The 10,956-nt window shown below is 40.7% G+C and overlaps 4 protein-coding genes and 1 pseudogene across 5 annotated transcripts in view; 2 read left to right on the plus strand and 3 right to left on the minus strand.

The window, feature by feature from the left end:
• Window positions 1-76: 76 nt before the first annotated feature.
• On the minus strand, window positions 77-150 carry GGTG_20083 (annotated as a pseudogene). Its single transcript has one exon. The product of its transcript is annotated as a tRNA-OTHER (tRNA).
• Window positions 151-238: 88 nt separating this feature from the next.
• GGTG_04841 (hypothetical protein) lies at window positions 239-957 on the minus strand (the record flags this gene model as incomplete). The annotated part of the gene is made up of 2 exons (XM_009222638.1): window positions 239-323; window positions 857-957. The coding sequence occupies 2 exons, from the start codon at window positions 955-957 to the stop codon at window positions 239-241; spliced, it is 186 nt and encodes a 61-aa protein (XP_009220902.1).
• Window positions 958-1,308: 351 nt separating this feature from the next.
• GGTG_04842 (hypothetical protein) lies at window positions 1,309-3,056 on the minus strand (the record flags this gene model as incomplete). The annotated part of the gene is made up of 6 exons (XM_009222639.1): window positions 1,309-1,494; window positions 1,891-2,013; window positions 2,401-2,557; window positions 2,648-2,755; window positions 2,849-2,891; window positions 2,996-3,056. 6 exons carry the CDS (start codon window positions 3,054-3,056, stop codon window positions 1,309-1,311), a joined length of 678 nt encoding a protein of 225 aa, XP_009220903.1.
• Window positions 3,057-3,497: 441 nt separating this feature from the next.
• GGTG_04843 (hypothetical protein) lies at window positions 3,498-7,458 on the plus strand (the record flags this gene model as incomplete). Its single annotated transcript, XM_009222640.1, has 13 exons — window positions 3,498-3,517; window positions 3,994-4,060; window positions 4,356-4,494; window positions 4,628-4,663; window positions 4,954-4,962; window positions 5,149-5,177; window positions 5,243-5,284; window positions 5,351-5,407; window positions 5,993-6,135; window positions 6,516-6,598; window positions 6,754-6,781; window positions 7,252-7,303; window positions 7,375-7,458. 13 exons carry the CDS (start codon window positions 3,498-3,500, stop codon window positions 7,456-7,458), a joined length of 789 nt encoding a protein of 262 aa, XP_009220904.1.
• A 2,506-nt stretch (window positions 7,459-9,964) lies between these two features.
• GGTG_04844 (hypothetical protein) overlaps window positions 9,965-10,956 on the plus strand; it is a gene marked incomplete at both ends in the record, with an annotated part of 1,556 nt that continues 564 nt past the window's right edge. The window contains one exon of the mRNA XM_009222641.1: window positions 9,965-10,769. Within this exon, the coding sequence (XP_009220905.1) occupies window positions 9,965-10,769 (805 nt within the window). The remainder of the gene's footprint in view (window positions 10,770-10,956) is intronic.

The following is a 10,956-nucleotide window of genomic DNA, read 5'->3' on the forward strand; positions in this document are numbered from 1 at the left end:
CCAATTGTTGGAAAACGTCGGAACGGTTTAGGGCTTAATAAATCGCTTTTTTGCACGTGCGAAACAAAAAACCCGGTGTCCCCCGGCAGGAATCGAACTTGCGTCCTCCAAAAAGGACCTCCTAGCGCTGAACCACTGCGCTACGAGGACTAAAATTCGTTGTAATTTATTTCGGTGCAACCGTTTGTTTTTTTTAAAAAATTATTGCGTTTTAATATTTTCGCTACGGTAATTACAATTATTTCGTAAACCGGATAATGGCCAAAATTACTTTTTTTAATTGCCGTTTATTAATTAAACAAATACGTATCGAAAAAGGCTTGCTAATTTTTATTTATTAAATTTGCTTTAAAAGCAACGTTTTTAATTTCCGGTTTGGAAACGTTAAATGTTATCGCTAAACCGTAATAAAAAATGGCGTTATTAAAGTTATTACGTTATTTGCTTTCCTTTTTTTTTTTTTCCTTTTTTTTTCCTTTGCGGCCGTACGCGTTGCGGCGCGGATTGCTTTAAACGTAATTATTGGCAAATTTGGTAAAAGCGCGTTGGAAAAAAAAGCTTTGGGCGAAAGCAAAGGGCCCGTCCTTTTGCGGGGTTGGCTTTTGCCTTTTTTAACCGGAAAAAAAAGGGAAAGCGGCGCTTTTTGCTCGTTTAGGTTTATTTTAAACAAACTTTTAAAAGTTTTAAACGCTTTTGGTATTGCAATTAAAAGCGTTGCAAAAGTGCCGCTTATAATTGCAATTAGCATATCCGGTTTTAAAATAAGCAAAAACCGGTTTATTGCTTTATAAAGTAAAGCTAGCTTTAACGGTTTTAAAAATCGTTTTTTGGGCTTGTTGTTATTTCCATCCCTTACTAGCGGAAAGCTATCGCTTTTCCCGGGCCGTATAAAGCCGTAATACGAATTGCCCATACGTAAAAAGCTTGTATTACGCATTTGCTTTGCTTTATAGCCATTTTTTAAAGCATTTGGAATTAAAAATTTGTGCGCGTTTGGATCCGGCCCGTTAGCCAAATCTTTTGCGGTTTTAACTTTTGTAGTTACAATAAAACTTAATTTTTCCACCCCCAATTTTTAACTTTAATGTTTGGTAGCAAAAATAAATGCTTAAAGCTTTTTCGGTTAAAAAAGCTTTAGCGCATTAACAATTTTTTTTTAGGTTGCAAGCGGGTTTTCCGTTTCGTTGTATTTAACCAGCAAATTGTAAATAGCTACGTTAATTGGGTCCTTTTTTTGCTTGCTTTTAAAAAAGCTTTTTTTATTAAATTTAACGTTTTTTGTAATTATTATTTTTTTTTTAACGAAATTTAAATTCGGTAAATATTGGAAGTTTGGTAACTTATTAAATATTTAACCTTAGCATAAAAATTAATTTTAAAATGCTTAAAATCCGCGTTGTAAAACCTTTTTACGTTTAAAGGATAAATTTTGCACCCGTAAGCGTAAATACCGTTCCAATCCGGTTTTAAATTAGTTATTAAACCCGTAAAAAGCTTTAAAGCGTAATACCGGAATTACCTTTAAAATTAATTTAAAAAAATATTGTTGGAAACGCGCATGCTTTTTAACGGTAAAAAATTTATATTTTTTAACCAAATAGCAACGTGGACCGTTTCCGGCTATAAATGTTTAAAAAATCCTGCGCTTTCGCGCATGCGTATTCTTTTCGTAATAACGTTTTATTCCGTGCGTTTAATTATCCCGTTGGGTTTGTAAGTATATAATAGTAAGGTTTTAATAACAATGCTTTTAATTTAAGCTTATTTTTCGTATTTTAAAAACCCTTTTACAAATATAATGGATTTTTTTTGGTTATATTTAAAAATAGCAATAAGCAATCCGTATTATTTTTTTACTTATGCTTTCCATTTTTTTAAAATTTTGGTAACCGTTAATTCCTTTTTGTTTGGAAATGTAAAGTTCCAAATTTTGCCGTTATATTCGTTTATTAATAGCAAAACCCAATTTATCCTTAATTTTAACTTAGGGTAATTAAATAAATTAAACCAAACCTTTTAAAAAAGGCGCATAGCCCTTTTTATAAAGCGCTTGGAAATAACGGCTATAGCGTAAATTGTTGCGCATGCTTTGCATTTAATCCGTTTAAATCCTTTAATTTTAACGTTTTAAACGTTTTAAACGAAAGCTTCCAACGTTTGTAATCCTAAATAACCATTGCGCAAATGCTAAAAATCGGCGGTATTTTTTTGCGGTTTCGTAAAGTTCGAAAATGGACGCTACGTATGCGTAATACGCTTGCGGCGTAAAAATTCTTTAATTGCAAAGGTTAAAACCGTATTTTTTGGAAAAAATTGCAACGTGGTTAATACAAAATAAATAGCAATAGGTTTGTATTTATAAAACATTACGTTATTTTTGCGCTAAAAGCGTTTAATTACTTTTCCGTTGGTAATTTTTTTAATGCGCAAAATCGCGTTTTTCCCGCAAAACCATACCTTTTTAGCGTTTAAACGGGCTTTTAAAATAATATTAATATAAAAAATTTTTATTAAAGCAACGTTATAAAGCTTAAAGTTTTTGCTTTCGTTTAAAAAGCTAAAAAGCGTACAAATGTTACGTTTTAAAATCGGAAAATATTAAGTACCGCATTAAACCGTTTCGGTACCGTTTAACAATTAAAATAACCTTTTGTTAAAACGTTTTTTATCGTTAACGATATAAAGCAAACCGCAATTATTAAATAGCGTGCTTTCGAAATAAATATTTTTTATAATATCGAAAGCCGAAAAAACGCTTTAAAGCAAAAGCATTTTAAGCACGGCCGCATTTAAATCCCATTTTTTTTTTAAAATTTAAAAACCGGAATTTAACGCGTTTTTGGCTTACTTTCCCCAAACGGAATTTTTAAATTTGCTTTTAAAAAAAAAAACTTTTTAAATAATTTTTAACGGTTTTTTTTAATAAATTTTTAATTTTTTTGTACTTTTCGTTATTTGGCTTGTTGCAAAAGCGTTTGGAATTGCCGGTAAGCACGTAAACGAATTTTTAACAATTTTCCGGCTTTTAAAAATAGTTTTAAATGCAAACCGGGCATTTATACATTGTTGCGTTATTTTGTTAAATGCTTTTAGCTTTTTCGTTTTTATTTTTAAATGCGCCCCCAAAGGTTAAAAACGCAAGCTTTTTTTTAATGCCCAAATTATTAATGCGGTGCTAAAAAAAAATCGTTAAAAATTTGGTAACCAAAGTATCCATTTTTCCCGTAAAATCGCCCGTAGTTATTTTTTAACGGTAACGCTTTGTTTAAAAAGGGTTAAAGCGCTTTATATGCTTAAAAAAATTAAACATAAGCGTAAAGCTTTATACTTTAAAAACGTTTTTAATTTTGGCTTAAATAAAAATCGTTTAAAACTTTAAAAATTATTGGTTAACGTTTGTAATGCTGGTAGCTTTTTTAAACGTATTGCGGTACTTTTAAAAAATTATTTAAATTTCCATTATAAAAGTAAAAACGTAAAGCGCTTTTAAGCAAATAATGGTATTACGGAAAGTAACGTAATTATTGGTTTAAGCTTTTAATTGCGCGTTTGCAAGCGCGATAAGGTTTACGAAAAAGTTAATCCATTTAAAAAGGGTTATAATTTTTTTCGAAACGGTTTTGCTTGCGATATCCTTTGCTTTAAGCGCTTTTTTATGCTTAGCTTTAAAATTACTTTTGGTAAAAACCGAAAGGGCTTAAAAAGGTTCGGGATTAAATCCTTGCATGGCTTTGCTTTTGCTTTGCCAAGCCTTTAAGCAAGCTTTTTTTTTTTGGTTAAAAGGATCGTTTGTTAAGCCAAGCGTTTAAATTTATGGTTTTTAACGTATTTGGCCCGGGCTTTTGCTGCAAAAAAATCGAAATCCAAGGTTTTATTGGCTTGCATATTGTTTGGGGATTTTAAATTAAGGTTAATTTGGTTTTAAATTTTTAAAATTAATGCGTTTTAACGGAGCGCCGTAAATTACGTAAGCCATTGTTTTTAATTTTTAAGCAACGTTGTTACAAAAAAATCGTTATTTGTATTACTTATAACTGGTAATAACCGGAAGTTCGTAAAAGTAAAGCGGTAAAGAACAAGGGGTTGGAAGCTTTAAAAGCGTAAAAACGTAAAAGTTAAAAAAGTGGAATTTAACAAAGGTTTTTGGCAACGTTCGGGATTAACAACGGAATTTGCTTTGGCAAAAAAAATTTTGTTAAAGAAGGTTTTAAAAGCGTAGGAATTTTTCCGTAAAAAAATTGCGGAAAAGAAAAGGAAAATAAATGCGCTTAAAGGAACGCGTTTGGGAACGATTTAATAAAAGTAATAAAAAGGGAATAAATTTGTGCTATTAAACCTTTTACTTTACGTTAAAGGGTTTAAAAATTGCCGGGCTTATAATTGTTGCAAATAAAAGGGATAAGCACGGTTTAAGGCTATTCCGGTTAATATGCTTTAAAAAAAAAGGATTTAAAATGCAAAGTCCCGTAAAGGCCTTTGCCCTTTTATATACACGTAACTCCCTATCCTTTTTGCTTACTAAGCTTCCTTTTTAACGCTTGGAAGCGTTATACGCTTCCAGGCAGGGGGACCGCTCTTCCGATGCCTCAAGCATTTAATATTTATGCCTAAAGCTTCCTTATAACAGTATATACTGTTTACTTTGTAACATTACTTAACGCGCGTATTCGGCGAATATATTAACGTTAGCGCTTTTTAAAACGTTGTTAAAGTTATTTAAGTAAACCACTTAACCAGCTTGTTAAAAAGGCACAATTAAGCGCTTAAAGCCGGCGTAAATAGCTAATTAGCTTTTATAAAAATAGCACCGCGAAATATCTTTGCAAAGCAGCTTATAACGCTGGAAAAAGTGGCAAACGCATAAAAGTTGCTTTATATCCGGCTCGTAATAAAGCGGTTCGCTGGCTTCGTAATTTTTGCAAACGCTTTAAAGCTTATTAAACGTTAATTAAGCTAAAAAAGGTAAATGCTTTAAAAAAAACTATAAACCACAAAAGCCGTTAACGAACCTTTTTTACGCGCTTTAATATTAACTTTACGGTGCCAATTTAAATTAATAAAAAGTGCGTAAGCGGAAGTTTTTTTAAAGTATATTTTTTAAAGCGGCTTTTTTCCCGCTTTTAAAAGTACTGTAAACCCTTTAAACAGTAACGCTATTGCGATTTAAAAGAAAGCGGGTACTGAAAACCTATAGTAAAAAAAATTAAACGTACCGTTTAATTAATATATATATATATAAAAGGAAACGCAAAATTACAACTTATTTTGCTTAATAAGCTTAACGGTACGTATTGCCGTTAAATAATTTCTTTTAAACCCGTTTTTTAACTTAATATTGTGGATTTAAAAGCATCGCAGCTACGGCAGCTTTATAAAATCGACGGCAATTACGCTCGTTAATAGCGGTGTAAAAAGCAAAAATAACTTTCCGTTTGGCTGTTTTGAAACCCTTTTAACGAGCAAGCAATAATCGTTTAATTGCCGTTTTCCAATGCTTTTAGCATAAAAAAACGCATTTAATGCTTACTTAACGCTAAGTTAAAAGCGGTAACGGCAAAAGATTCAACTGTTTTTTATTTAGCGGCAAAATTGTTAACGATAATAAAATAAAGCTTTTACGTTAATATAAAGCCGTAAATAACCCGCAAGCAAGCTTCGATTAAATAGCTTTACTAATTGTTCGAAAAAAATGCGCGCTTAGCCGCTAACGCTTATAAATCTTTTTTATTAATAACGTAAAAAAAAGCCAATTAAACCGGTGTCAAAGGGTCGATCGGTGCAAAAGCGGGTGGTTACCAGGTTACGGGCCGGATGCGGTATCTCCTTTATCAAGCCTCCGTAAATCTCCTACCAAAAGTGCTATCTCCAACAAAAATTGTTCCTTTTTTAACCTCCCCTTCCCTCGTGCCCCTTCGGGCACGCGGGGTCGGTCCTTTAAATCTTCCGCGCTCCATGCGCCTTCGTGCAATTTAAGCTTTACCTTATTTTTTAGCTTCGCCATTATGCTTTGGCCGCAATACCGGCACCTCGCCGGCACGTTACCGGGAAAGTCCGTGCCCAGCCAACTGTGCCAGTGCCCCTTTTTTCCTTTTTGCCGGGCGGTTTCGCCCGTGCTTTTAACAACCGGTTAATATTGTACGTAATGTTAAGCAAGCAAATTTTGCTAGCGGTAGCAAAGCTAACGCTAAGCGTTTAATTTTTGGTTTTGTAAAATAAAAAAAGAGGGCTTTACCGGCTTTTTTCCTATTTAATTTAATTATTTAATACGTTAATCCCTTTGCTTATAAATAAACCACGGCGGTTGTTAATTATTATTTTTTTAACAAATTACGTAATTACTTACAAAAAAAACGCGGAATTGCAAAAACTTTTAAGGGAAGGAATTTTCACCCAGCTTTATATTAAACAGCTATCGGCTGGAAGCACGGTTTTTACTTTTATGTAGTTAACCCGATCCGTAAAGCTCCCCATAAGCTATGTGACTCGAAAAGAGTAAATAAATATATATATAACAGATTACGCTTTTTTGCATTAAATGCCGGTTTTTTAATTAATAAACTAGCCCGGGCTAAATCGCTTTTTATTACCTTTTTAAATTGTAAAATTGCTTTGCTTTAATTTTTTCGTACTGTTGCAAACTTAATCGAAACGTTAAAGTTGCGATTTTTCAGTAGCGAACGGAAGCTAATTTAGGTTTAAAAAAAGCAACGTTAGTAAAAAATCGGTTGCCAGCTTCCGTAATACCGCTATTAGTACAAACGTTATTACAAATAGCAATTTCGTAATTAAGCCGTTAAAATTTTTTAATTAACATTTAAACAAATTAGCGTAAACCTTTGTTAAATTAATAAGTAATTGGTATTTATTTGTATTAAATCGTTCGTAAACAACCAATTAATAATTTTAAAAACTGTAAGGAGGACTTGGGGGTAAAGTCCTTTGCTCGCGGAGCTCCAAACGGCATAAAACTAAACTTTAATAATCATTAAAAGGTAAGTCAAGTCAAAGTGTTGTATTCAGGTTTAAAGAGGAAGGAATCTTGCTGAGAGAGAGGGACGGATCCGACCTCCTTATATAGGGGGACAAAGGAGCTTTGGTTGCTTCGTGCACAGATTAGGGATTTGTGCATGGGATTCCTTTAGATCCCGTGCATGCGCTTAACTGGTTGGTTCCAACAAAAACGCAAATAACGTACGCTATAATTTCGTACAATTAATAATTTTAACGGTTTTTACTTTTAAAGCTTAAAAGCAATAGCAAAGCGGTATTAATATTGCGTTTAAATACGTACCAATACGTATCGGTACAAAAAGGCTTTTCCGCTAAAGCTTTTATACCAAACTAATAAAAATGCTAAACGTTATTTACGTAAAGCTAAACGTTTTAAAATTAGGATTTAATAAAAAAAAATCCCGGTTTTTAATCGTATTCGTTTCGACATTTCCTAAACTAGTTTAACCGCTTAGCGGTAGACGCATTTAACTAATTTAAAGCTTTTAAGTAAAATAATACCAAAATTAAGCGAGTTTAAACAACGGCGCGGTTATTTTAAAGTTATTTCAGTAAATTAAAAAATTAAATAAGAAGCGAAATGCAATAAATTAACAACGAAAAAAAAGGGTATATAAAAAAAAGCTTAAATTTTTTAATTATTTAAATCTTACGGCTTACAATAATAAAAAATGAAAAAAAACGATAACAAGTAACAATAACAATTAATAACACTAATAAATCACGCTAATTGCGGGCTTTAAGTAGCGTTGTAGTTTGTAAATATCCTTTTGTAGTTGGTGCATATCCTCCCTGTGAGTTTTCCTGATTTTTCAAACACAAAAGGGGGGTGTTGCACACCCCTTTTATGGCTGATAAGGATACGGTGGATGATGGAACCCCAGATTCAGCTATCGCATTGACTTCCCTCACGTCGCCCTCGACGAAGCCTCCCTGCCGCTTCACGCCGTCATGAAAAGCTGTCAATTCATCAGTTGCTCCTCTTCCCCCAAGGCAATTGCCCCAGCACCTTCTACCAGGCAGCAACAAGCAACACCCACGCAGGTCGGTTTGTTCCATCTTCTGGCGTCCCATCCGGGGCGGCCTGCTGGCCCTGTCAATAACCTCTGACCACGCAGGGACGTGACATGGGCTGTGGGGCCCGGATGCGCGGTATGACTGGATTGGCTGTATCTGGAAGCGCAGGGAGGGCGGTGGTGGGTGGCATTTCGGCTGTGACTCTTTTGTCCATCCCCACACGCCACCTTCTTTTGGGCCCCCCTCCCCTTGTTCGGTCCCGCGCTGCTTAATGCATCCACGTCGGTCCCTCCTCGGGGCTCGGGGGGTGTGCCGGCTGGTCGACTCTGCACGCTCGTTGTCGGGATATGTACTCTGTTTGCGTGCTGGCTGGTGTGGGGGAGGAGTCCTGGAGACGAGGTAACAGGCTCTACGCACCTGGCCAGCCAGCCCTGCTGGTCTACCTGACCTTGGCGGTTAATGGCAGTTCCTCCCAGCTATGTACTCAATGTTCAACAGGCAGGCGGGAGAGGCCAGGCAGAGCAGCGGACACTGGGGTGAGACATGGGCTGGCCATGTGCACATTCCTGGCTCGTTCTAGAGACGGGGGGGTGTGTGGGAGTGCAACATGCCGATTGGCACTAGCGCCGCCAGGCTTGGCTCGATAAGGCGAAGCGGAAGGTACGGAATGATACAACAGCCCAGACAGTGTGCAGCTGCCTCTTACCAACTACCCGGCTCCGCTCCCTCGGTGTAGGTACATCGGTGGGCAGCCAGCACTGTAGGGGTCTTTCAGGCTTGGGCCGGTTGGGTTGGGCTCAGTGCCTGCCTGGCAGTGCAGTCGACTGTCTGCCTGCCACCCTGCCTGTTGCCCTGTTCTTATTGTCACTCGGGCTGAGGCAAAGCAGTCATTTGTCACTACACGCTGTGTGTGTCGCCATGACTTTGGCAGGCCATGCTCACACTCACACTCTCACACTCACACTCACACTCACAAGTCCATGCCCACGCCCCCCATCCTGCTCACTTGCTGCCTTTCAGGCGCCCATCTGCCTGCCCCCTCTCCTCGACCTCGCCCTTTGCCTCTCCCTCTCTTCGTTATCATTTGCTCGTACCGCTGCTCTGTTTTATCTTCTGCTTCTCTTCTTCTTTCTTATCCATCCACCTACCCACCCATTTGTCGCTGCTCCTCTTTTCACCGCTCGATTGCGGCCGCTTCGCGTGCCCCAGAAAAGAGAGCCCAGTCGATTGCGTGGACTCGCTTTCGCCACACCCAGTCTTCCATGCACTTCTGAGGCGGACCGTCTCGCCTTCCCCACGCTGACAAAAGCGCGGACGGCGCCAAGGCCACCCCTGCTGCCCAACCGTGGTGCATTCATCAGCCCTCGCCCGCCTGATAACCAGCAGCGATACCAACAGCATTCGATTCCTTTCCTTTGATCGACTTGCTCCATTGACCAGACGCCGTCGCCCATTCTCGACTCTTCGTCTTGCCGGCTCAATTGACTCTCAAGTCTCGTCAATTGGCTTTTCTTTTTTTTTTTTGCTGTCGGCTGCGGCGCAAACGGGCCTAGTCGCTCTCATCCATCGCCCCAGCTTGATCCGCATCCGTCTTACAAAACCCCGATTCGGCCAACCACACGCAAACACACCGCAGACACCACACCACGCCCTACATATACCAGACACGCGCACGCTCACTACGCTGCACGCTGTCCTCGGCCAGAAGCCGCACGCGACCCAGCTATCTGCCGTCTCGAACTTGGCCGCAGAGCCAACTAAAAACAGGGCTAACTCCGATATATCCACTTGGCTCCGAGCTGGAGGCTGCTTCGTCACCCCTGCACTGTGCGGGTGCTGCCTACGACAAGCCTCGCCCAGCCGTATAAGTCGGCGTCATCCGCCCCGATCCAGCATGGACACCTCCATGAGGGACAGACTGCTATTCTCCCCAACCATGGTGCATCAGACCACCTCCGCAGTCAGGACGCTGTACAAGCCTCCCGTATTCACATCTCCCGCGACGACCAAGCCGACGTCGGCCAAGATCCCGGTCATGGAGACCAGCAGAGAGGCGCTCAAGATCGTCAGCCTGATGTCGCCCCCAGAGCTGCCCCCGTTCGAGACCTTCAGCCAGAGCGCGCTCTCGGCCACACCCACCATCATGCGCCCCTCGTCCGACGAGAGGCGGACGGGCCCCGATCCGCCGCTGTCGCCTCCCATCTCGCCGTTTGCAAAATCAACAAACTGCATCGATCCGACCCCGGCCTCGCGCGAGGGCTCCCAGCACGACCCGATTCTCTACCCCGGCGCCGCCGACATCTCGCCAACCCCCTCACACCAACCGCTGTTCAAGGCCCCGGGCGGTACATCGTCTCCCGTCCCCGTGCCCGCGGTTGCCGTGCCCATAGCCGCTGCTGCGCCCGCGGTCGCCGAGGACAAGAGGAGCGTCGACCAGCACCTGGCGTCGCGTCCGTCATATCTCTTCAAGGTGACCACGCCGCCCAAGCGTGACGAGTACGAGCTGGCTCTCTACTTCAAGTCGTCGGTCATGCAGAGCTACACGCAGAACCCGAGCGGCTGGCTGCGCAAGGAGCGCGCCATCCTGATGGAGGACAAGCGAGCCAGCATGAAGGCGGCCGAGGCCAAGGCCAAGTTCCAGCCCATCCTGCCGGCCAAGACGAGGCGCCCGTCGGCCATGCGCGTCTCCAAGCCGAAGCCCCTCCTCCCCATCTACAAGCCCCTGATCACGGCCGCCAGCAGTAGCAGCAGCAGCAGCAGCAACGTCTCGGGCCCCATCGCCGCGGCCCGCCACCAGAGGCTGGCCACGGGCCCACTGCCCAAGATGGGAGGCGAGGCCCCCGCCCGCCACCGCCGCGAGTCCGCGGCGGCGCTGCTGCGCAAGAATGTGGCCAGCACGAGCCCCGAGCCGCGCGGCGGCGCACGAGG

This window comes from Gaeumannomyces tritici (assembly GCF_000145635.1).
Source record: "Gaeumannomyces tritici R3-111a-1 unplaced genomic scaffold supercont2.2, whole genome shotgun sequence".
Lineage (NCBI taxonomy): Eukaryota > Fungi > Ascomycota > Sordariomycetes > Magnaporthales > Magnaporthaceae > Gaeumannomyces > Gaeumannomyces tritici.